General features: G+C 35.3%; 1 protein-coding gene across 2 annotated transcripts in view; it reads right to left on the minus strand.

The window, feature by feature from the left end:
* The window catches only part of LOC121388863 (nudC domain-containing protein 1-like), a 41642-nt gene extending 17412 nt beyond the window's left edge, over nucleotides 1–24230 (minus strand). For both annotated transcript variants that reach the window (XR_005960015.1, XM_041520383.1), the window contains exons 1-5: nucleotides 24115–24230; nucleotides 12456–12610; nucleotides 10708–10896; nucleotides 8625–8817; nucleotides 2634–2816 (exon numbers count right to left, since the gene is read on the minus strand). Coding sequence is in view for 1 of the 2 variants with exons in the window: in XM_041520383.1 (XP_041376317.1) it covers nucleotides 2634–2816; nucleotides 8625–8817; nucleotides 10708–10896; nucleotides 12456–12610; nucleotides 24115–24226 (832 nt within the window). In the remaining variant the exon portion in view is untranslated. The remainder of the gene's footprint in view (nucleotides 1–2633; nucleotides 2817–8624; nucleotides 8818–10707; nucleotides 10897–12455; nucleotides 12611–24114) is intronic.
* Nucleotides 24231–24280: the final 50 nt, after the last annotated feature.

Genomic DNA, 24280 nt, shown 5'->3' on the forward strand with positions numbered 1-24280 from the left:
ACGATCAATTGATCGTGTCGGCATTTTACCAGATCAAATAATTACTGTTATAACAGGTAAAGAGTCTCTTGAGATTGGGTAAAGGACTGCTTGTAAGCATTATATTGTATAAAGAGGTGTTAGTCTTTGTAATTCAGTACCATCTTTGTTTTTGGGTTTTTTGGAAAATAGTCTAGCACCCTTTACTTTTGACAGTCTGTCTAAATTGCTCCAATCACCTTCAACTTTGGAGGAGCAGTCAATTTTTTTTGTTTGGCCTTAATTTTAACCGGACATGGTTATTCTCAACTTTGCTAAATTTTTCCAAATTCCGCCCACCTCAAACTTACCCCCCCCCCCCCCCCCCACACACACACACCTCCTGTCCTGGAATTGGTCACTGGCAAAGTCAGAGGCTAAGTCTGGGGTGGGCGTGCCTGAACCTCTGTGGATGTGGGCACGTAAATAGAGTTCCCAGTACCGTCTACACTGTCTTTACTTACGTGGTTAAAAAAGTCCCCGAAACCATGCGAAAGTAAAACTGAATATGAGGCAGAAACAATAGTTGCAGCAAATACGTCAGTTGACAAGCTGACATCAGAGGAAAATCCCAAAAAGAGAAAGCGTGGGGAATATCAAACGTATAATGAAACAGTGCGGGCAAAGATAGCAGTCTATGCCATTGAAAACGGAGTTATGAAGGTGACAAAGTTTTCAACAGATCTTAGCCAGAAACTGTCCGAGTCAACCGTAAGAAGTATGAAAAAGGCTTTTTTAAAAGAGCAGGCTCACACCGGTGATACTCCACGTCAGCTGGTAAAAGCACAACATGGTCAAAGGCCAAAGTTAGGAGAGAACGAAGAAGAGGTAAAACTTTGGATTATGAAAACACGATTGGCTGGTGGTGTTATTAATGTTAGAATGGTCTTGGCTGCAGCAGATGGGATTTTGAGGAAACGGCACAAATTGATGTTGAAAGAATTAGGAGGTAATGTGGAATTAACTGTTCTGTGGGCCAAATCGTTGCTGTGTCAGATACAGTTTGTTAAATGTAAGGGAAAAAAAGAAGTCAAACACCTCCCATGTGATTTTGAAGAAATAAAGGAGGTCTTTCTTAAACGGGTGAGCGATACAGTAAGCAAACATTCAATTCCTGACAAGCTGGTAATTAACTGGGACCAGACTGGAGTATCACTCATTCCTGGGGGTGATTAGACCATGGAAGTGAGAGGCGCTAAACAGGTGACAATATCGGGTGTTGACGACAAACGACAAATCACGGTTTTGTTAGTGATCATCAGAAGTGGAGACATGTTACCACCCCAAGTCATCTACGCTGGAAAAACAGTACATCGAAAACGTAAGTGACCCGTATGTGACCTCGTCCCGCAAACAACTGGGGCTGCTGCGTGATCAAAAAGCTTTGTGTCTTTTTGACGTTTTCAAAGCACACAGAACCAAGAAAGTCCGCAAATTATTGACCCCCTCCCCCCCAAAAAAAATATTGCCATTGTGTACATCCCTGCCGCCTGTACTGATCAACTTCAGCCATTGGATTTAACTGTGAACCAAATTTTTAAAGATGAACTGAAACAGTGTTTCCATGTGTGATATTCAAGTAAAGTGATGAAAAAAATTGATGAAAATGGCAAAGCGTCCGAGGACGAACACAGAGTTCACAGTGTGAATGTTGACATCAAAGCAGGTATTATGAAACCCATTCATGCCCAGTGGGTTATCGAAGTGTGTGAGATTGTCTCCAAGAAGAAAGATCTGATTCACAGTGGTTTTCGCAAAGCCGGCATTCTCAAAGATTGACTTTGACAATATTCAATGTTTATTCCATGTACGTATATCGTTCATCAATTACTGTATTACATGCATTGTTTTGTGTTTTTGTAAAAAATGTAAATATTTAAATTGATTTCTTTATGGTTTTTTCTTTTGTTTCTTTGATCATGAGTCATCCGTGTTCATTTGCCTGTTGCTGAATACTAGTAGTTGCAAGTCATTATCGGGTCATCTACAACAATTAAAATACAGGGGGGTGCCATTAAAAAAGCACTCATTACTCAAGTTTATAAAAACTATTTAATTTTTAAATTTCAGTAGTAATGTTTATTGTTCCATTGTACTGTGGAGGACAAACAAATATTAATAAAGAAAGATTTTAACTTTAAAATATAACACAAATACACAGTCTTGGGTGCCACCAGTGTACATGATAAAGTTATAGTAAAAATTTCCAGCTTAATATTTTGAGGCATTGCCAAAAAAAAATTCTGGAAAACTTTATATGGGACAAACATAAAGACAGACAGACAGACAGACAGAAGGATGGATACATAATAAAAACCTATAGTCCCCTATAGTTGAACTGGTAGGGCACTAATAACAGCAATTAAAACAGTGCAAATAGTAAATAAAACATAAATCATGCGTAAACATAAACATGTTAAATAATGTTACAAAAACATTGTGTTAAAACAGTGTAAAAAGTAAATAATTTATCAAACATAAATCTTGGGTTATAGTAAATATAATATTACAAAAATATTTGGTCCAATATGATAGAGCTTATTTATTAAAACAATAATTATTTGGCCAAATAAACAGACTACAGAATAAATGAACAAGTGAAATCACATAAATACCTTTCGCTATGACCTCCCACTCCCCGGCCGACTGTACGGGGTTTACAGAATCCGTGACAAGTGTGAATTTCTGTTCACTTAGTATCAACACCGCACTGCCGTCTTTCTCAACAACGGCATAGTCAAACGGCTTCACACCTTCCAGACGACGTGTCCGCTCAACAGTCCAAACCTTCTTGTCCACTGACAAGTAAAATACAATAACATAGTCCAGTCTTTCTTATACAGACAAATAAAATACAATAACATAGTCCAGTCTTTCTTATACAGACAAATAAAATACAATAACATAGTCCAGTCTTTCTTATACACTGACAAATAAAATACAATAACATAGTCCAGTCTTTCTTATACACTGACAAATAAAATACAATAACATAGTCCAGTCTTTCTTTACACTGACAAATAAAATACAATAACATAGTCCAGTCTTTCTTATACAGACAAATAAAATACAATAACACAGTCCAGTCTTTCTTATACACTGACAAATAAAATACAATAACATAGTCCAGTCTTTCTTTACACTGACAAATAAAATACAATAACATAGTCCAGTCTTTCTTATACAGACAAATAAAATACAATAACATAGTCCAGTCTTTCTTATACAGACAAATAAAATACAATAACATAGTCCAGTCTTTCTTATACAGACAAATAAAATACAATAACATAGTCCAGTCTTTCTTATACACTGACAAATAAAATACAATAACATAGTCCAGTCTTTCTTATACAGACAAATAAAATACAATAACATAGTCCAGTCTTTCTTATACACTGACAAATAAAATACAATAACATAGTCCAGTCTTTCTTATAAACTGACAAATAAAATACAATAACATAGTCCAGTCTTTCTTATCATTAGCGATATCATCTGTACTTTGATACACATTTACAAAAATAGGGAGAAGTCCAATATATCGATATGATATGCAAGTATCACATATTTTTATAATGTACATGATTATACACAACATAAAGTTCAGCAACTTTCCCAGAAGTTATACAATATCCATGAAGTTAGACCAAACATTAAATTAGGATCGTATCGGGTTGCATGTGTCTACCTCTTGGTTAGGACTACAATCAACACCTCTATTTCTATTCCTATTTCTATTTACAAACTAAATCAGGGTTCATACACTTAAAAAAAAATCCAGGACTTTTATAAGTACCATTTTGGTTAATTTTCCAAGACTTTTTTTTAACATTTTTCCTGGAGTCTGAATACATTACCCCTAGAAAGGATTTTTTTTAGCGGCACCCCAGTAAACTGTTTATTCAGTGGTTGTTATGTCTCAAACATAAGCTACACCTAATCTCAATGTTGGATCTTACAGCAAAACACTCCATGACCATAATACATATCTAACCATATTGTGGAAATGGTTTTGAGGCATTCAGTTATTTTTGGTCAAGATTCAGAATTATACAACTTTATATAGATGGGACTTTTTGATTGCACCAAAGTCAAGGCGATAAACATTGTGCCCAAAATATATATGCCCAAAACAAGCAAGCTAAATTGAGTATAAACAATGTTATATGGTAACCTCAAAAATATTTTTACCTCAATACCACTAAAATATTAAGCTTAATTTGACTGATATAACTTGAAATGCATTTCAGCAACATCTTTACCAGCTGTTAATAACGTTACTATATTAACAAGATCTAAGACTAAGAGTACTTAGAACAGACAAAAAACTAGTTGTGCCCAAATTAATAACATCTAAAACCCCGATAGAATAATAATCCATCAAAGTAGTTTTAAAAAAAGAGAAGACTTGTAATGCACTTAAAATAAACAATCAATAATAAACAATGTACTGGAGTGTCGCTATATAAAAATAAATAAATAAATAAAATTTTATATTTAATTTATATTATCCAAATTTAAAAAAAAAAAAAAAAAACTCACTCTTCTACCCAAAACTATGAAGAAAAAAAGAGAGTAATGTTTAAATACCTGTTTTATCCAGATCTATTATTTCCCAAAAATATATTTTAAAAAAATAATAATTAAAAAAATAATAAAACAAATAAGTCACAAAACATCTAAACATTAATTAATACGTTTATGGTATTCCGTTTATAGGTCAGTGCTTACAGAGTACATGTACATGTACTTTAAATCATTATTTATTTGTGGTTTTTAAAAAGTACCTAATGACAAAATTGCATAAATCATAAAACATGTTTTATTTTCAATAATAATGATTTTAAAGTCATCAGTGACATCGTGTTTGAAACACAAAATTTACCAGAATTATACCCGTTTCCGTGAGTAACTAAATGTCAATCACATTATTCATTGATAGCACAAAAAATAATCTCTTGAAGTGGTCTTTTTGTTACCACCAATTTATATCACAAACAATCAAAACTAACCCATCAAATGATTATTTATTTAGTTAATTGGTTGCTTCATTGACATGCCTTGACATGTGGATAACATTTTGCTGTGTATTGAGTCGTCTAAGACTTCATTGATAAGAATATATGTCAACTACAAGTTCTCAACTTTTGCATGAGTCTCGCTGCACAGAAGTATAGCAGACATAAGCCTTAGGAGTACTTGTTTTGTTGGAAAGCGCTGGTGACAGCTATCTACTAAATTATTTATCTTTGACAGTAGTTTCAAACTCACAAATGTCAGAAACTGCTGACATTTCAGTGTTCGAGATTAATATTTTGGGGCAGTATCCCAGTTAGATACTATCATTTCAAAATCTGGTATCCCACCCGAGAATTTAGTATTATATGGTATCCCGGTGGGATATTGGGTTCTTGAAGTCTGGTATCCAAAATTAAATTCTGGTATCCCCGGGATATCGGGATACTGTTAATCTCGAACACTGCATTTATGTCCACGCCTTCTTACTGTGTATACATTTTAACAGTTGACCAATGGCAGTCGACCTCTTATAATTATTGTTGCATGAAGGATATAGTTTGGAATCAGACATCAAATGCGATTATTTATAAGTATATTTTCCAAATAATTATTATTAAATGAAACAAAAAATATATATATAAAATAATAAAATTCCAGGACTTTCCAGAGGGTTAATTCATTTTTCCAGGAGTTTTAAGCACTTTCCAGGATGAAAATGAAATTTAAGCACTTTCCAGAATGTGTGCTGAATATATGATAAATAAACTTAAACTTATGTGAAAAATAAAATATGTTTATTATTTCCTACAAAAAACATCTGTAACAATACTACGTTTTTAGCTATTAATTTTACCCTTGTTTGCAAACAAATTTAGTTGTCCTCACACAAATTGCAGTACAGTAACAACAGAAAAGTAAAAAAAATAATCCATGTTACCTATTACAACAATTAACAGCATTATTTATTTACTTATGAATGGGAACTCCCCAACCCTTGCAAAAAAAAAAGAAAAAAAAAAAAAAAAAAAGAAGAAGAAAGAAAAAAGAAACCAGAACCTTTATTAGCATAAAGTGTACATGTTTTACAGTTTAAGTTTTACACACACACACACCAAATTAGTACATTTTCAATGTAGTATAGGTACTTTGTTAAATTTATCTATTTCATGATATTGTGTTCCTAAATTTATTTATTATTATTTGGATTTTTTTTGCAATTTATGTGATATTTTATAAATTAAATTAGTAATTTACACTTTTAAAGTTTTGCAATTGTAAATGGTGACATGCAACCTTTAAAACTGATAAAAGACTGGTTACTGTTTTGCATATTACGCTTGCACTGTACTACTATTAGTATTAGAGTAACAAATCTTTGGATTCCAGTGTAAAAAACAAAATAGCGGCAAAACTTTTTTTGTTTTGGTTTTTCAATATTTACACTTTATGATTTGAATAAAGTTATATCGGTAGGTATATTGATGTCATGGGTGGGTCAAAGATTAATGGTGGCCAACTATTTGTTAGTGAAATATTGCATGTGACAGCAAATCAAAAGAAGTGACCTGTAGATGTTTCTTTTGTTTTCACACGATCATAGCGTTGTAGTTTTTGTTTTTACCACTTGCCATCGGGATCACACAAAGTACCTTTTAGTGGGCCCAATCCAAAAAACACTGGCCTCGGGTATCGGGCCACCATATTCTAGAACCTCTGTGACTGCGAGGAACGGAGAACTGTGAACTAGTGTGTACCTGAAAGAACTGTGATTCAGGTGATGACAGTGAGGAAAGGAGAACTGTAACCTAGTGTTCAACTGATAGAAGTGTGACCTAGTGTTTACCTGATAGAAGTGTGATCCAGGTGATGACTGTGAGGAATTGAGAACTGTGACCTAGTGTTTACCCGATAGAACTGTGACCTAGTGTTTAGCTGATAGAAGTGTGATCCAGGTGATGACTGTGAGGAATTGAGAACTGTGACCTAGTGTTTACCCGATAGAAGTGTGATCCAGGTGATGACTGTGAGGAATTGAGAACTGTGACCTAGTGTTTACCCGATAGAACTGTGACCTAGTGTTTACCTGATAGAACTGTGACCTAGTGTTTACCCGATAGAACTGTGACCTAGTGTTTACCCGATAGAACTGTGACCTAGTGTTTACCCGATAGAACTGTGACCTAGTGTTTACCCGATAGAAGTGTGACCTAGTGTTTACCTGATAGAAGTGTGATCCAGGTGATGACTGTGAGGAATTGAGAACTGTGACCGTGTGTTTACCTGATAGAACTGTGACCTAGTGTTTACCCGATAGAACTGTGACCTAGTGTTCAACTGATAGAAGTGTGACCTAGTGTTTACCTGATAGAAGTGTGATCCAGGTGATGACTGTGAGGAATTGAGAACTGTGACCGTGTGTTTACCTGATAGAACTGTGACCTAGTGTTTACCCGATAGAACTGTGACCTAGTGTTTACCCGATAGAAGTGTGATCCAGGTGATGACTGTGAGGAATTGAGAACTGTGACCTAGTGTTTACCCGATAGAACTGTGACCTAGTGTTTACCTGATAGAACTGTGACCTAGTGTTTACCCGATAGAACTGTGACCTAGTGTTTACCCGATAGAACTGTGACCTAGTGTTTACCCGATAGAACTGTGACCTAGTGTTTACCCGATAGAACTGTGACCTAGTGTTTACCCGATAGAACTGTGACCTAGTGTTTACCCGATAGAAGTGTGACCTAGTGTTTAGCTGATAGAAGTGTGATCCAGGTGATGACTGTGAGGAATTGAGAACTGTGACCTAGTGTTTACCCGATAGAACTGTGACCTAGTGTTTACCTGATAGAACTGTGACCTAGTGTTTACCCGATAGAAGTGTGATCCAGGTGATGACTGTGAGGAATTGAGAACTGTGACCTAGTGTTTACCCGATAGAACTGTGACCTAGTGTTTACCTGATAGAAGTGTGACCTAGTGTTTACCTGATAGAAGTGTGATCCAGGTGATGACTGTGAGGAATTGAGAACTGTGACCGTGTGTTTACCTGATAGAACTGTGACCGTGTGTTTACCCGATAGAACTGTGACCTAGTGTTTACCCGTAAGAAGTGTGATCCAGGTGATGACTGTGAGGAATTGAGAACTGTGACCTAGTGTTTACCCGATAGAACTGTGACCTAGTGTTTACCTGATAGAACTGTGACCTAGTGTTTACCTGATAGAACTGTGACCTAGTGTTTACCTGATAGAACTGTGACCTAGTGTTTACCCGATAGAACTGTGACCTAGTGTTTACCCGATAGAACTGTGACCTAGTGTTTACCCGATAGAACTGTGACCTAGTGTTTACCCGATAGAACTGTGACCTAGTGTTTACCCGATAGAAGTGTGACCTAGTGTTTAGCTGATAGAAGTGTGATCCAGGTGATGACTGTGAGGAATTGAGAACTGTGACCTAGTGTTTACCTGATAGAACTGTGACCTAGTGTTTACCTGATAGAAGTGTGATCCAGGTGATAACTGAGGAATTGAGAACTGTGACCTTGTGTTTACCTGATAGAGCTGTGACCTAGTGTTTACCTGACAGAAGTGTGATCCAGGTGATGACTGTGAGGAATGGAGAGCTGTATTTCTCCTTGTGTTCCTCGTCTCGCTCCTCGATGTGGACCAGCAGACACTCGATCCGGTGGTTTTCGTCCGTTCTGTGCTGTACTGCAGACACCACCTCGAACAGCTTTGAGCCAGACACCACGTCACTGCTGCTAAACACTGCCTGCACAATAAACAAAACAAAATGATTCAGTTATGAAAGTATCGGATTATTAATCAAACTGGAAACCCAAGTGCTAATAATATTATTAAACTGGTCTGGAGTATATTTTTTATTATATTGAGGGTTTAAAAGGCAATATTCTATTTCACTTGCTAGTTTAAAAATATGCACTGCTTTTTGCAGACCACTCAGGGATTTATCCAGGCAGTGTGATACTGAACATTGGCCCCTTCCCAAAAGCAAATGACACTAAAAATTCCCAGTTTGATATGTTATTTAAATATTTTTGTAATTATGTACGCTCTAATAAATTAACTTAATAATGGTGCAATGCGTCATCCAATGGCTTAAAAATCATCCCCAATTGTGAAAAACTGCACTAATTTCCTTATATCATCAGACATGGGTCCCTGATGAAAAATCCTGAATAAATCTGTGCCACTATTTCGACCCCAGTAATTAAAACAAGGTGCATATACTTTAAAACGATACCAACCAAATTCCACAACTTTCCATGACATTTTATTACATTTTCAAGATTTTTATTTTTTAATCATCCGCACAATCTAATCTTTCTATGACTTTTTTTTTCTTGCAATCATCAGCAAAATCTAATAATATTAATATTACACTGTAATGCAAATTGTTGATCTCTTCTTAAAATCTCTTTTTAAAATAAAAATATTAATTATCAACCAATTTTTTTATTTCTATGACCCAAGTACAAATTGCATGACTTTGCAGGCCTGGAAAAAGACATTCACTGATATTATTTTGCTTTTCAGAATCCCCACGACTATACTAACCGTATAAAAATACTGACATACCTTCCAGACTAATACTAACCGTATAAAAATACTGACATACCTCCCAGACTAATACTAACCGTATAAAAATACTGACATACCTCCCAGACTAATACTAACCGTATAAAAATACTGACATAGCTCCCAGACTAATACTAACCGTATAAAAATACTGACATAGCTTCCAGACTAATACTAACCGTATAAAAATACTGACATAGCTTCCAGACTAATACTAACCGTATAAAAATACTGACATAGCTTCCAGACTAATACTAACCGTATAAAAATACTGACATAGCTCCCAGACTGATACTAACCGTATAAAAATACTGACGTAGCTCCCAGACCAATACTAACCGTATAAAAATACTGACATACCTTCCAGACTAATACTAACCGTATAAAAATACTGACATAGCTTCCAGACTAATACTAACCGTATAAAAATACTGACATACCTCCCAGACTAATACTAACCGTATAAAAATACTGACATAGCTCCCAGACTAATACTAACCGTATAAAAATACTGACATAGCTTCCAGACTAATACTAACTGTATAAAAATACTGACATAGCTCCCAGACTAATACTAACCATATAAAAATACTGACGTAGCTCCCAGACTAATACTAACCGTATAAAAATACTGACGTAGCTCCCAGACCAATACTAACCGTATAAAAATACTGACATAGCTCCCAGACTAATACTAACCGTATAAAAATACTGACATACCTATAGCTCCCAGACTAATACTAACCATATAAAAATACTGACGTAGCTCCCAGACTAATACTAACCGTATAAAAATACTGACGTAGCTCCCAGACCAATACTAACCGTATAAAAATACTGACATACCTTCCAGACTAATACTAACCGTATACAAATACTGACCGTATAAAAATACTAACATAGCTTCCAGACCAACACTAACCGTATAAAAATACTGACATAGCTCCCAGACTAATACTAACCGTATAAAAATACTGACGTAGCTCCCAGACCAATACTAACCGTATAAAAATACTGACATAGCTCCCAGACCAATACTAACCGTATAAAAATACTGACATACCTTCCAGACATAAGCATGCTCCACGCGGTTGTCCGTGTCCAAGACAGAAAAGTTGCCCGCCCCATCTGCTAACACAGCCGTGTGACGGCCCGCAAAACACAGTGAAGAATTGTACCGTCCTGGTACTAAATGCTGATTGGCACGGTCAGGAATTTGAAAAATACGGTCACCAATCTCAAGTTTTGACTGCTGTAAGCAAAACAATAAATAATAGTTTAAGCATTAGATAACTAGTGCTGTAATGCACATTATAAGTTCAGTACAATGTAGCTAGCAGTTAAAGTTAAGTTTGTTTTGTTTAATGACACCACTAGAGCACATGAGCACATTGATTAATGAATCATCAACTATTGGAGGTCAAACCTATGATAATTCTGACATGTAGTCACCAGAGGAAACCCGCTCATTTTTCCTAATGCAGCAAGGCATCATTTATATGCTCTTTCCCCACAGACAAGAAAGCACATACCATAGCCTTTGACCAGTTGTGGTGCACTGGTTGGAACGAGAGAAAAACAATATGCTGAATGGATCGGATCCACTAACTCAGCTAAATCCTGCCCCCTTAAGAGAAGAAATGCACTGCCACCACATAAACTATGCACATGTATGTCCATAATGCATGTAGGATGGGACATAGCAGTCATACCAGTCTATAAAATACTACTTCTCTATGCATCAAAAGTGCATAACAGATCCCTTGCTGCTTTGTTGGTAGGAGTAACATGTGGCAGACAAGGGTTTCCACTTTCTCTAGAATAAACCATTTGTCAACGTTATTTTAGCGTAACACACTAAATAGCTTTAATTTGCTGAGGTATCATTAAACAAATATTCCTTTCCAGAGCTTCTACAATTTGTATAAAATTCACTAGCCATGGGATCAGTAATTTAAAACATTTACTAGCCATGATTAAAAATCCACTGGCCCTACTTTACTTTAAAGCAAATACAACTTTACGAACAGTAATAATCAGATGTCACCTAAAGAGGGAGATAGAGCTTAAAAACACTAAGATTGGGGGATGGGGGCAGGATATTCATATTTACAAAATAGACTTAAATGCATCTGACAACTTGTTGAAGTTTGTTTTCACTAGCCACCAGGAATGGTAATAGTAGTTATTTACTAGCCCAACACTGAATATCACTAGCCACAGGAGTAGGGCTACCATAATCTAGAAGCCCTGCTTTCTGTTTGAATAAACTCTCTACCACAGAACCAGGGCTCACCCTGTGAATTGCCAAATTAGCCCCAAAATTGTGATAATTGTTAGTATATGAAATGGCTTCAACATTTAGTCTTTGGCTAATCAAATTGTCCTTAAGTTAACCACATTTTAATACTTTTCAAGGAAATACTCTACAATGTACATGTATATATACTATATATATGTGAAAATTGGCTACGTAACCAAACTTTGTTCTGGACAACGTAAATCCTGCCAAACTAAATTCTGCTTCTTTATTAAAAGTCAAAATGCTGATAAGAGCAGGCCCTTAGACTTCACAGAAATAATTGTTTCCGGTACCGTGTCAGTAAAATCACGGAACCAAAATTTTGTTTTCCATGATTATTATATCGAGTCTGACTATTCAATGAAAATAATATAAACAGTTTCTGATGAGTTCCCAGCCATGATCACAAAGCGCAGAACCGAAAAAGTGTTTCCCATGAAATTTGAAATCCTATGGCATATAAAGTTGAAATGATCTCATTACGGACAGACAAGCAGGTTATAACTCACCCCTGACAGCTGGACTCTCCTGACATCCCATTCTGTGTCAATAAAGTAAATGGTGTCTGGAGACCACGGGTCAGAGATCAGATGGTTGTGACTTCCAAACAACTTGGCGTGGTGGTAGGAATACTGGTCATCTGTGAGCTTTACCACATCTAAACCTATTGAAACATAAATGACAATATTAAATGGCTACAGAACTTGACAAATAGTTATTTTTTAAATACATCAAAGTAAAGGCAGAATTAAACAGTATTTACACTACTTTAAGCAAAAATTTACAGATTGCGTAACTTATTAAAACATATTTTGTGAACATTCCTTTTCAGCTAATCGTCTCTATTTTAAACTGTTTCTAGTTGTACATTGTAGCAGCAAACATTTTAAACTGTTTCTAGTTGTACATTGTAGCAGCAAACATTTTAAACTGTTTCTAGTTGTACATTGTAGCAGCAAACATTTTAAAAGTTTAAAGTTTGTTTTCTTTAACGACACCACAAGAGAACATTAATATTAATCATCAGCAATTGGATGTCAAACATTTGGTAATTTTGAAATAGTTTTAGAGAGGAAACATGCAACAATTTCCTATTAGTAGCGAGCAATCTTTTATATGCACCATCCCAGACAGGATAGCACATACCACACCTTTTGATATACCAGTCGTGGTGCACTGGCTGGAACGAGAAATAGACCAACAAGTCCACCAATGGGGTTTGATCCAGCAAACATTTAAATACATTAAAGGGGTCCTGGAGTCTACAGGGCTTTATATAAAATCGGTTAACAGCTTTACAAAGTATTAGGGAAAATTATATATAAATTTCAAAAAACTAAAATTATATTTAAAAAGAGCTCAACCGTGTACGAAAGTAAAAAAACAGAATTCTTCTTTTTGTAACATTACAAATGTCGTGCATGATGTCACAATCGAACCAGCCATGTAGGGAAAACTCGTAATGGCCGCATAATGGAAGCTCTTTTCACCGATTATGTCAATTGTTATTATGTTTTGTTCACGAGAAATCGTGTTTCTGAATGAATGAATGTTTAACGACTCCCCAGCACGAAAAATACATCGGCTGTTGGGTGTTAAACTATGGTAATACAAACAAATAAAGTGATGATCAACATCAATATAAAAATTCAAGATTTAAACAATGAATGAATGAATGTTTAACGACACCCCAGCACGAAAAATACATCGGCTATTGGGTGACAAACTATGGTAATGCAAACAAATAAAGTGATGATCAACATTAATATAAAAATTCAAGATTTAAACAAAAACACAGTGTAAAGAACTGTGCAAAATCACAAATATCAGATACATGTAGATATTGACTTTTACTCAAAACTTCAATGTTGTGCTGTATTGGCCATTCTCAAAGAGAATGTTACACCCCTGCACCATGGTGAGGTTACAGCACGCGCAGAGGAATCGTGTTTCTATGAATGGAAAATTGTTCTTTGTGCATCTGTCGACTGCAGTAATGACTCAAGTAGGGTCAGAGGCATTGGGTATTACTCGATACACTCATACAGGTGAGAGAAAATTTACCAAACTTACGAAGTATACAGAACCTTCGGCAAAAGAACTATGTTGTCACAAAACACTCTGTTCTGTGCGGGATTCATTTTAGTATGAAGATGTTTGAGCGAGATTTGTTTGCAGAACTTACTAACAGTACTGTTAAAACAAGGCAATAATTGAATAAAGCACGATGCTGTTTCAGCGGTTTTTAACCATGTCGTGGCTGTAAAGCAGAATGCTGTTTGACTGATGCTTTGTTCAGAACAAAGAATTGCCAAGAAAGAGGTTTGTAACGGTTTTTTTAAATTATTATTTTATATATATATTTTTATATAATCATAATAGAAGGAAGGAAATGTTTTATTTAACAACGCACTCAACACATTTTATTTACGTTATATGGCGTCAGACATATGGTTAAGGGCCAAACAGATATTGAAGGAGGAAACCCACTGTCACCACTTTGTGGGCTACTCTTTTCGATTGGCTGCAAGGGATTTTTATATGCACCATCCCATAGACAGGATAGCACATACCACAGCCTTTGATGTACCAGTCGTGGTACACTGGCTGGAGCGAGAAATAGCCCAATGGGCCCACTGACGGGAATCGATCTCAAACCAACTGCATATCAAGCGAGCGCTTTACCACTGGGCTACATCTCGCCCCATTCATAATAGATACAGAATAAAACAGACGTGTTCTTATTGTGTATTATTACTGTGGTACAGGCATTGTTGATTACTGTAATTCATCTATATTGTCATAATTGTGGCACCTGAGCAAGTGTTAAAAAATGGCCTCTTTTTTCTTCTTTTTTTTTTGCCAATAATTCTTTAAAACATGTTTAAAATAATAATAATATTAATAATAAGTTTAAAATTAAAAGAAATTTAACTGTCATTTGTTTGTTTATTAACTAGAAATTGTATAGATATACATGTATACTTAGTATAATTTAAATTTTTGTTACTCTTTGCACAGGTTTGTAACCGATGCCATTGAATATATATATATCTACACGGGCTGGGGGAACATTTTGTTTTCAAACTCTCGATTATCAATATTTCTAGTCAATTGAAAATAATTCCATTATCTTTTGGGCGAGACTAGACTGCCAGTTCCCCCCCCCCCCCCCACCCAACTCAATTCCGTAAAGCCATACCCAGAAACTTCTTTCTAGCAAAAACTGTGTCTATCTATATCCAGTCAGACATTGTTACAACGACCGTCGCAAATTAGGAACAAATGTACATCTGACATCTGAAAACACTTCTTTACAACGGCATTACATAATCAGAGATGCCATAACACGTTGGCAGTATACACAGCCATTTGGCATCCTTGATCTCGTCGTGAGCAGACAGTGTCACATGATGTCCGAGTTACCGATGTCGGCTAAATCTGTAGACGAGTATTGCTTTTGAAAATAAATTAAAGGATTAACTTCGAACAATCAAGTCTACTAGTTTTATGACATTTTATAAATGAAGAAGGTACCAATCGTAGATGTCTTTAACCATGGAAAGATTAATACGAGTGAATGGGCCTTGATTAATAATAATAATATATTTAATAATGGTCTGTGGTCAATACCCGTCGGTATCTCGTTCCAGCCAGTGCACTATGAGTAGTATATCTAATACCGTAGTATGTGCTATCCTGTCTGTGGGGTGGTGCATATAAGATTCCTTGCTACTAATGGAAACATGTTACGGGTTTCTTCTCTAAGATTGTCAAAATTACAAAATGTTTCACACCCAACAGCCGATGATTAATATATCAATGTGCTCTAGTGGTGTCGTTAAACAAACAACTTTTTATAACGGTAATTTCGATAGAACGACAAAGTTACCCAGAGACGAACGTGGTCGTTGTAATGAGGTCCGACTGTATATCTATCTATATATATGTATTTATATTGGCTCCCAGGTTTTATGTCACTAATTAACTAATTTATGTTTGTTTCTATATAAATATTTGGCATCATTCCCAAAAATCTATCTGTAATTTTTATTTCCCATATCCACGCCTTGAACTTGGCAAATTTGAGGGCAAGGCCATTTAGTCTAGACCTATAAGCGTACTGGAGCAAAACCTCAAATTCGGGATAAAATTATAGATATTTGGGCAAAATGTGCTAACCTGAGAACTTTTGAGCATGTATTTCCATCATTCTACCCTCAAAATTAGTTTGCAATCCTATATAGCTGTTTGGTAGTAATTAATGCCAATATGAATAAATGTTGTAACATGCAAAATAAGGAGCAGCCTGTTTGGCCGTGAGACTAATTTTGAGGGAATTGTGACATAGGGGTTGCTAGTCAAGTCGTACCATGGTAATTTCATACCTAATATGGTTGTTTCGTACCATTGCAAAAAGTCATTTCGTACTCTAGTCATTTCGTACCATTGTTTGGTTTTTTGTGTGACTTACTTGCAAATTTGTAACCGTTAACAAAAAAGAAACAAGTCAAAATTTTGAAAAGAAGGCCTAATAAATAAAAATAAATATTTTCTTGGTCCATTATGTTATAACTGTTGTGACAGAAATAACGTCTTCTGAATTTCCAACTGGCAAAATAAAGAAAAAAAGAAAGAAATGTTTTATTTAACGACGTACTCAACACATTTTACTGTCAAATAAAGTTAAATAAAAAACATTGCAATCTTTGTGGGGAAAATGCAGTAGGCCTACAACCGCTTTTATGATCTGGTCGATTTGCTTGCTATATACTCAATGTTCCTGCCAGAAAGAAATTTTTGGGTATGGTTCTATGGCAGAAACCCTGATACTGGTACAAAAGGAATAGGGTATGTAATAACTAGGGTACGAAACCTTACATTTTGAACATACCAAAATAATATGCTGTAACGAATGCGCAAGATGGGCGACTCAAGACAACGTTAAATTGCCCTATGCTGTTTTCATACACCCTGCCGGTGGTATAAAATGACTTCTCAGATTTAGTGTGAAATGACCATGGTACCAAATGTCTGATTCATTATCTCAGATTGTCAATTATTTTACATTTTTGCTCTCACATTTGTTCGAGTCAAACATATACCTACATTGAAATACTTGTAAAATTTATTCCACCACAAATGAAAATAATTATAATAATGAAGCGTAATATTTATCAGAATGTTTCTTTATTTTTAACAAAACACTGGTGTCAAACATATCGAGCTGGCAGACTTTGTAGTTAGCTGAAGCAGATGAATGAATTTCAAACAATTTCGACCCTTGGTAGCAAAAAGAAATGTTGACAGTAAAGCCTGTGACCTACAGCAATTGCCAATGTTAACTTCGAGCCCTGATTTTGTATCATACAGGGCCCATTCCACGAAGCAAGCTTAGCACTAACATTACCGTAGGCGCATAGCTATCCTATGCACTTAAGTTGATCTTAGGGCTAAGATCGCTTCGTGGAATGGAGCCCTGGTCATTTCATATCCTAGTCAATTGGTACCAAGTTTATACCATTTTGTAAGCTCTATGATTTTGTGTCAGTTGTTTACCATTTTATACCATATTGTATATTTGGTCATTTCATGTATATTTTTGTATTTACCCAAATGCATAAGCTTTGTGATAATGTTAGGAGGCATTCTTTACTGAACAGTAACCTGAGGACAGTTTTGCGATTGGGCCAAGCTGACTAACCAATGAGGCGACATCATGATAAACCACCATAATCTCTGTGTATGTGTATACTTATTACTTATATATGTTTATATTATATTAAAATCAAATATTTAAATTTTAATATGGCAGTATTTGATTTGCAGGAAATCCAGAAACACAGGCAGACAGCAGACAGAAGTAAATGGAGAGAACAGATACAATCTGGTATTGACAAAAATGACCAAGCAGTGGGTTGCAAAACCAATTAAGGAAAAGAAAGATTATGGTTACCTCGACAACATGCTGGATATTGTCATAACTGATGGAGTGAACAATCTGACACTACCTTCAGTTGCAGTACCAGCTTTACCCAACAACATCGTTACCAAAGATATCCAGACAAAAATGAACAATTGACAAAGCACAATTCCAGAATGTGCAAACTGTTGTTAACCTGAAAGAATGTCACCATTAAACACTTGAAGATCATAGTCTATAGATATTTTAAAACTGGTGTAGTTTTGTTACCTGTATCATAAACATATGTGTGTAACACAATAACTGAACAAAGAACCTAAACACAACTAATTAAATTAAACTGCTTTATTTTTTTTTTTACACTTATACAAGTTTTTACCAAGGAAGGTTATGTTATAATTGTTATTTAGTGTCAATACTACATCCAGCTATCCATTTGGATCAGCCATCTGCTTCAGTAAACCCAACGTATACTCCACATGAGCAGGAAATTCATCTCGACTTTTCCACACAGCACATGATGGAATAACTCGCTATACATATCGCCCAAGTCTGTTTTGAATCCAGTAGGTAAACTGTTGATAGGCGTGATGCCTGAAAGTCCTGAAAAGAAATAGGAGTTTTGTTAGTGTCAAAAATTGTTAACATTACAACAGTGATGTGATACCTATTTTAAAATAAAAGCTGAAAATATCTTTTAAAAGCTGAAATATATATACAATATCTAAATAAAGGTCATTTTTTTAGCATTTCCGATCAAATCCAGTCTATTTTGTCAAAATTATTTTATGCAAAAAAGAAAAATAGTTGAACCAGTTATGGATCACTGGTTGGTGCAAGTGGTTTACACCTACCCATTGAGCCTTGCGGAGGCCATTAAATGATGGCAATGCACTATTATTACATTAATTTTATCCAAATGGACATGTATGTTAATCATCAAATTAGAAATGTTAGGCAACACTTGCTTTTCAAATTTTTTTATGGGGGCTATGTTCGTTAAGTACTGTAGAATTGTGTCTATAATTTGAATGATTTGATGTGAATATGCTGGGTGTTTGGGTTTCTTTTCATGTGTATGTGTTAAAATAGATACTAAATGTAAAATTAGCAATTTGTGGGATCCTTCCCAGTGAAAACAGCACATGAACATGTATCTGGGTATCCTAATAATTCAAATCTTTCCTAACTTCATATAATTTAAACCGATTGTACCATCAAAAGTTTATCGGTTGGTGCAAACCTTTAACCGACAATACCTGATGAAATTACAACTGATTTCCTACCCCCACAAACTTAACAAAAGGTAAGTGTAGAAGTGTAGATGTTTCACAACAAAGTAATAATTATATTAAAAATAATAACGTAAAACAGTGGATCAATATCTGTAAAAATATAAATGATTTTGGTAAATATTTAAAAAAAATTGTAAATATAACAATTGGATTCTTTTATTACTTTTAACAAACATTTTATTCTAGGTGGAATTTTAAATATTCCACCATTGCATACATTACATATGGGTGCAGTATCCCTATTCTAATATGTTACTGTAGTATGTTGTGTAAATGTACAGGACTCGCCCCTTCCTTTGCCAAATTAGCCTATTTCTATCATTTATATAAAGTGGCGACAATAATAATTTTAAAAATAATTTTCATGGAAATGCTAAACCAAAATTTGTTCACGTGTGAGCCCTAATTTAAAACAAGTAATTGCTAGTATTTATGAAAATTAAATTTCTTGTATTCGATACTACATTTACATTATGTTTTAATATCAAAAGCAGTACTTGCTTAAAGCTGCAGTCCCTGGAATATTTTTTATTATTTAAGCATTTAGAATAGATGATTCAGTTGTTTGGTACATAAAAGGTCCACCACATCGCTATAGTTTCGCATTGCTCGTTTATCTACATTATCTAGGTCAACTACAAACGCAATGGCCAGCTTTGTTTTTCTTCATTTAGTGGGACGCCAGTAGAACTGGGACTTTACGTCTCATATCTCCAAAACATATTTATATCCACAGAGGTATGGTACACCTTTCCAGGGGTTGGTGGGGGATTTGCCATGAAATTTTGATAGTGGCCAATGGTTGGCATACACGTTATATGTAAGGGGGTGTTAATAATTACGTAACGCTCTAGGGGTAGAGGAAGAGGGCGTTGTGTTCAATTTACATAACATTTTGAACACAATATGTTATTTTTATTCATTACTTAGACCTACAAAGGTGTTTTTTGGAAATGCGCGGTAAGTCTAGGATCGATCCCCATTGGCGGGTATATAAAAGGCCATGGTATGTGATATCCTGTCTGTGGGATGGTACATATAAACGATCCCTTGCTAAAAAAAACACATGTAGCGGGTGTGCAGAGATTTCACCGGGGTTGGGGTTGTAGACTGTGTTGAGCAAAGTTTATATGGGGCCATGCTCCCCCAGAAAATATATTTCAATTTGTTTTAAGCTTGGGCAGGTAAGAGTTTCGACCTCCAATACTCTACCCTGCACATTAGTATTTTCCCTAGCTTGTTTTAGCATGGTGCAGCCCTATACCTCACTAGTCTAGCACCATCTTGCCATAATCAGTGCCATGCTGCACCGAGATTAAGAAAGCCTTTTTCATTGTTTCGACCTCCAATACTCTCCCCTGCACATTAGTGTTTTCCTTAGCTTGTTTTAGCATGGTGCAACACCATGCCTCACTAGTCTAGCACCATCTTGCCATAATCAGTGCCATGCTGCACCAAGATTAAAAAAGCCTTTTTCATTAATTAATTCTCTCTGTTATATATTTTGCCATTCATTTATTAAAGCAAGAGCATTAATTACATTTATTTCAATTATTGTTTTTGTCTTTTAATGCAAAAAAAAAAAGTGTCCTGAAAATGGTCAAAATTGCCCCCCAAAATGTTGTCTACCATGCGTTGCCAAATTTCTCTAAGGAAAACACTACACATGCACCAGATTCCTCTCTAAGATTATATGTCAAAATTACCAAATGTTTGACATCCAATAGCAGATGATTATTAAATCAATATGCTCTAACAATGATGTCGTTAAACAAAAAAAAACTAACTTTACCCTTTCCAAACGAAAGAATATTTATTTGAATTTGTCGATTTTAAGACACGTAAAATTAAGAGGTGAAAACGTTCATTGTCTACTTTAGTATATTTTATTTTAAAAAATATATACATGATCAATGTGTTACTAGTATACAAACTAAACTTTGAAAGTTCTACTAACACTTTATAAAATATTAATTCTGAAATAGGAAGGTATGATTGTTGATAATATGTTGTCAAGATCAAACCGGTTTTAACGAAAGACTCTAGTATCGTATCCTCAACCAAACGTTCTTCCTACAGCGCAAGATTTCTAATTTCATTTTTTGAGATGAACCCTACAATTTGAAATCGGCAAACGCATGTGTTAATTGAAACTGACAACAAGCTGTTGTTTGTGCTTTGCCGAGCAATGGCGGCACAGGCGACGAATCGAGCATATACTTTTGATGATCTCCGTTTACAGCGAACACACACGAGTCTTTTAAAACTGCATTTGAGCTTGTATTTCATATTTGTACATGATGTTATAATATGGTAACCAGAGACTGTAACTTTAATCGAATTATAGTATACAAATTACAATAAAATTGTTATCGATGACCGAATGTAGGTCTAGAAGCTACATACCTATTTGGTAGTGGTTCTGTGTAATTATCGCATTGTCTGTCTGCTTTGGATGGAAGTGTTGTCCTGGTGACTTCTGAATACAAATAGAATCGGCCCAATCTGGAGATCACAATGTTCAAGAATGCACTGCAAGTTGTTACTTTGCATTTTGTCGCTGATTTAGTCGAGTTCCAAACAGCAGATACTTTCTTTTAGTGAGTTTTACCATGCCCATGCCATGGTCTGCAGTTGCCACACGAACACCAATCTTAGTTTCCCAAAAGCGCAATATTTTCAACATTTTCTTCCAGTTCATCACCTGAATATAATCCAGTGTCAAAGTCTGTTCCACTATCATGTCCTGAACGTTCAGGCTCAAACATAAACGGTTAGAAAGTCATTGATCAAAGCACTAATATAAACAAATCTATCAAAAAGTACATGGTTTCATGTGCGACATCGCAGCCAATGCACGTTTTTTTCGCGTAGTTATTTTATCCATGCACGTGAGAAACAATCTGTGTTAATATTGTCAATTATTCCTAAACTTGTGCACATATTAAACATTTTATTGCATCATTCTTCATTTTAGGCTCCACATTTGTTTAATTTTACATTAGAGCCAGTCTACAGCTTTCCTTTAAAGCTAAAAATCAGGGATGTGACAGGGGCTGGAACAAACAAGCCAACTGCGGCCGGGGTCCAGGGGCCACTCAAGGACCTTTGAAGGAAAATTGTTGTTTGCTATCCCTGGAACCGCCAAAAATTACATTCAATGCTAACAGATCTAAACTGGTTATAACTTATAATATAAGGCACACATCCAGGCATCGAAATAAGTCGAGAATGGTCGTTCAGGTTACCGGGAGGTTACCACATGTAAGAAAAGTTGAGAACGGTGTTTCGTTCTCGACAAAAAATTCAACAAACGGTAGTTTCATTTCCGAACATAAACCAGGCAATGCATTCCGGACTTCTGTGTTTCATTTTCTCATACTTTCTCGTGCAATTACAAGCAATTATAGTCATTCTGCATTTAACTTTTAAGCAGCATCCACTAGATGAATTTACTTTCGCGTATTGTTTTCTCCTACGAAATTGCACCGATGTTCTTGCACACTTGTGCAATTGCAAGCAATTTCAGCAATCAGTGTTTAAGCATTTCATTTCTCGTACCGATGTTCTAATTTTCATATAGATGTGGTTACCAGGCTATATTTTGTGGTAACCTGTAAATGGGTTACCAGACACAATGCTTATTTCGATGCCTGCACATCATGTGAAAACATGCAAATGAACCTTGTGTGGTCAACAGTATTGAACATCATGTTTTTGTTGTTTTTAGACAAAATGGCAAAGCACATTTATGCGTTTCCGCAGTTCTCACATCCCTGAAAAATGGACAAAGATATTATTTCTGGTCAAAATGACTCAGGCGAAGTAAGGTCGACAACAGTCACTTTTCGCACCCTTGTTTTGGCTTCGTACATAATAAATATAGCATATCTTTACCTAATTTCACTTGAAATCCATATTTCGTAAAAGGTACAATTTTTTAATCACAAGATTTTCTTGAAATACATTCAGGTGCATTAGTAATGTGCACACAAAAAAAATTCAATAGCAATTTTGCATTGAAATCTTTTCAGCATTCTTAAACCGGAAACGTCATGTATCCTGTTTATGGTTATTGTGACTTGTAAGGAGATGCAAAGTGACGTCATTCAAATAAAAAATTAGCTATATTATTACAATGCTTCGCCACATTAAAATAAAAACTGGTCTACTAACCGTGACCCCTGTCAAATTTCTATAACAAGTAGACAACGCTGTTTACAGGTCGGTATTTTTTTATATTTTATAATTCTGGCAAAATATTAAGTTTAAAGTTTTAAAAGATGAAAGAAATAAAAAGTACCTTTTGTCAAATATATCATATAAAAATTTTTACCATTGGATACATGTTTTATTTATTGTGTACAAAGTCAAAACAAGGGTCCAAAAAGTGACTGTCGTCAACCTTAGTAATAACGTAGGCCTTTAGGGAGAAACGACCTGTCACCATGAAATGATCGTTCTCACAATTTTCAGGTCTGTATATGGCCTGAATAACGAATGCTGAATACTTACCATTCTGCAAATCTGAATCTACAATGGACAAAGATTCTAAGGAGACATAGTAACCCACAAAAGCTGGATTCAACATTGCATGGCTGCGATGATGGCACACACATTTTAGTTTGTTAGACATCTTGAAAAAAACATTTAAACACCTGAAGACAGTGATTCATCATTCATGAGTGAAATGCTCCACTCAAAAAGATTTTTTGGCCAATGACAAAGTATGGGCCTAATGGACACATCTATATAAAACACTCATTTAGTGAAATATCATTTCCGCTGTCGGGTGTTTCGTACACGTGGAAGTAATGACGGTAACAAACAAGCCAAACATGTAGGCTGTAGCCTATCACTAATCATGATTAAGTAATATAATGCTGAACATATTTTAAATAGCGCCGTCCCGCAACTCTAAAAAATAATTAAAATATTATTCAAACCTACCACATTCCAGTTCTTTCGAATAAACTGGTAAAGAGTCAAGAGACAATTTATATCCGTCAAAATGTGGATTTAATAGGTTCTTCTGCACCCGCAATTCCACATGTTCAACCATTTTGTTTTCTTCGGTTCGTTTAAATATTGTAATTACTATATAACGAAACGAACA

Source organism: Gigantopelta aegis, chromosome 14, assembly GCF_016097555.1.
Source record: "Gigantopelta aegis isolate Gae_Host chromosome 14, Gae_host_genome, whole genome shotgun sequence".
Lineage (NCBI taxonomy): Eukaryota > Metazoa > Mollusca > Gastropoda > Neomphalida > Peltospiridae > Gigantopelta > Gigantopelta aegis.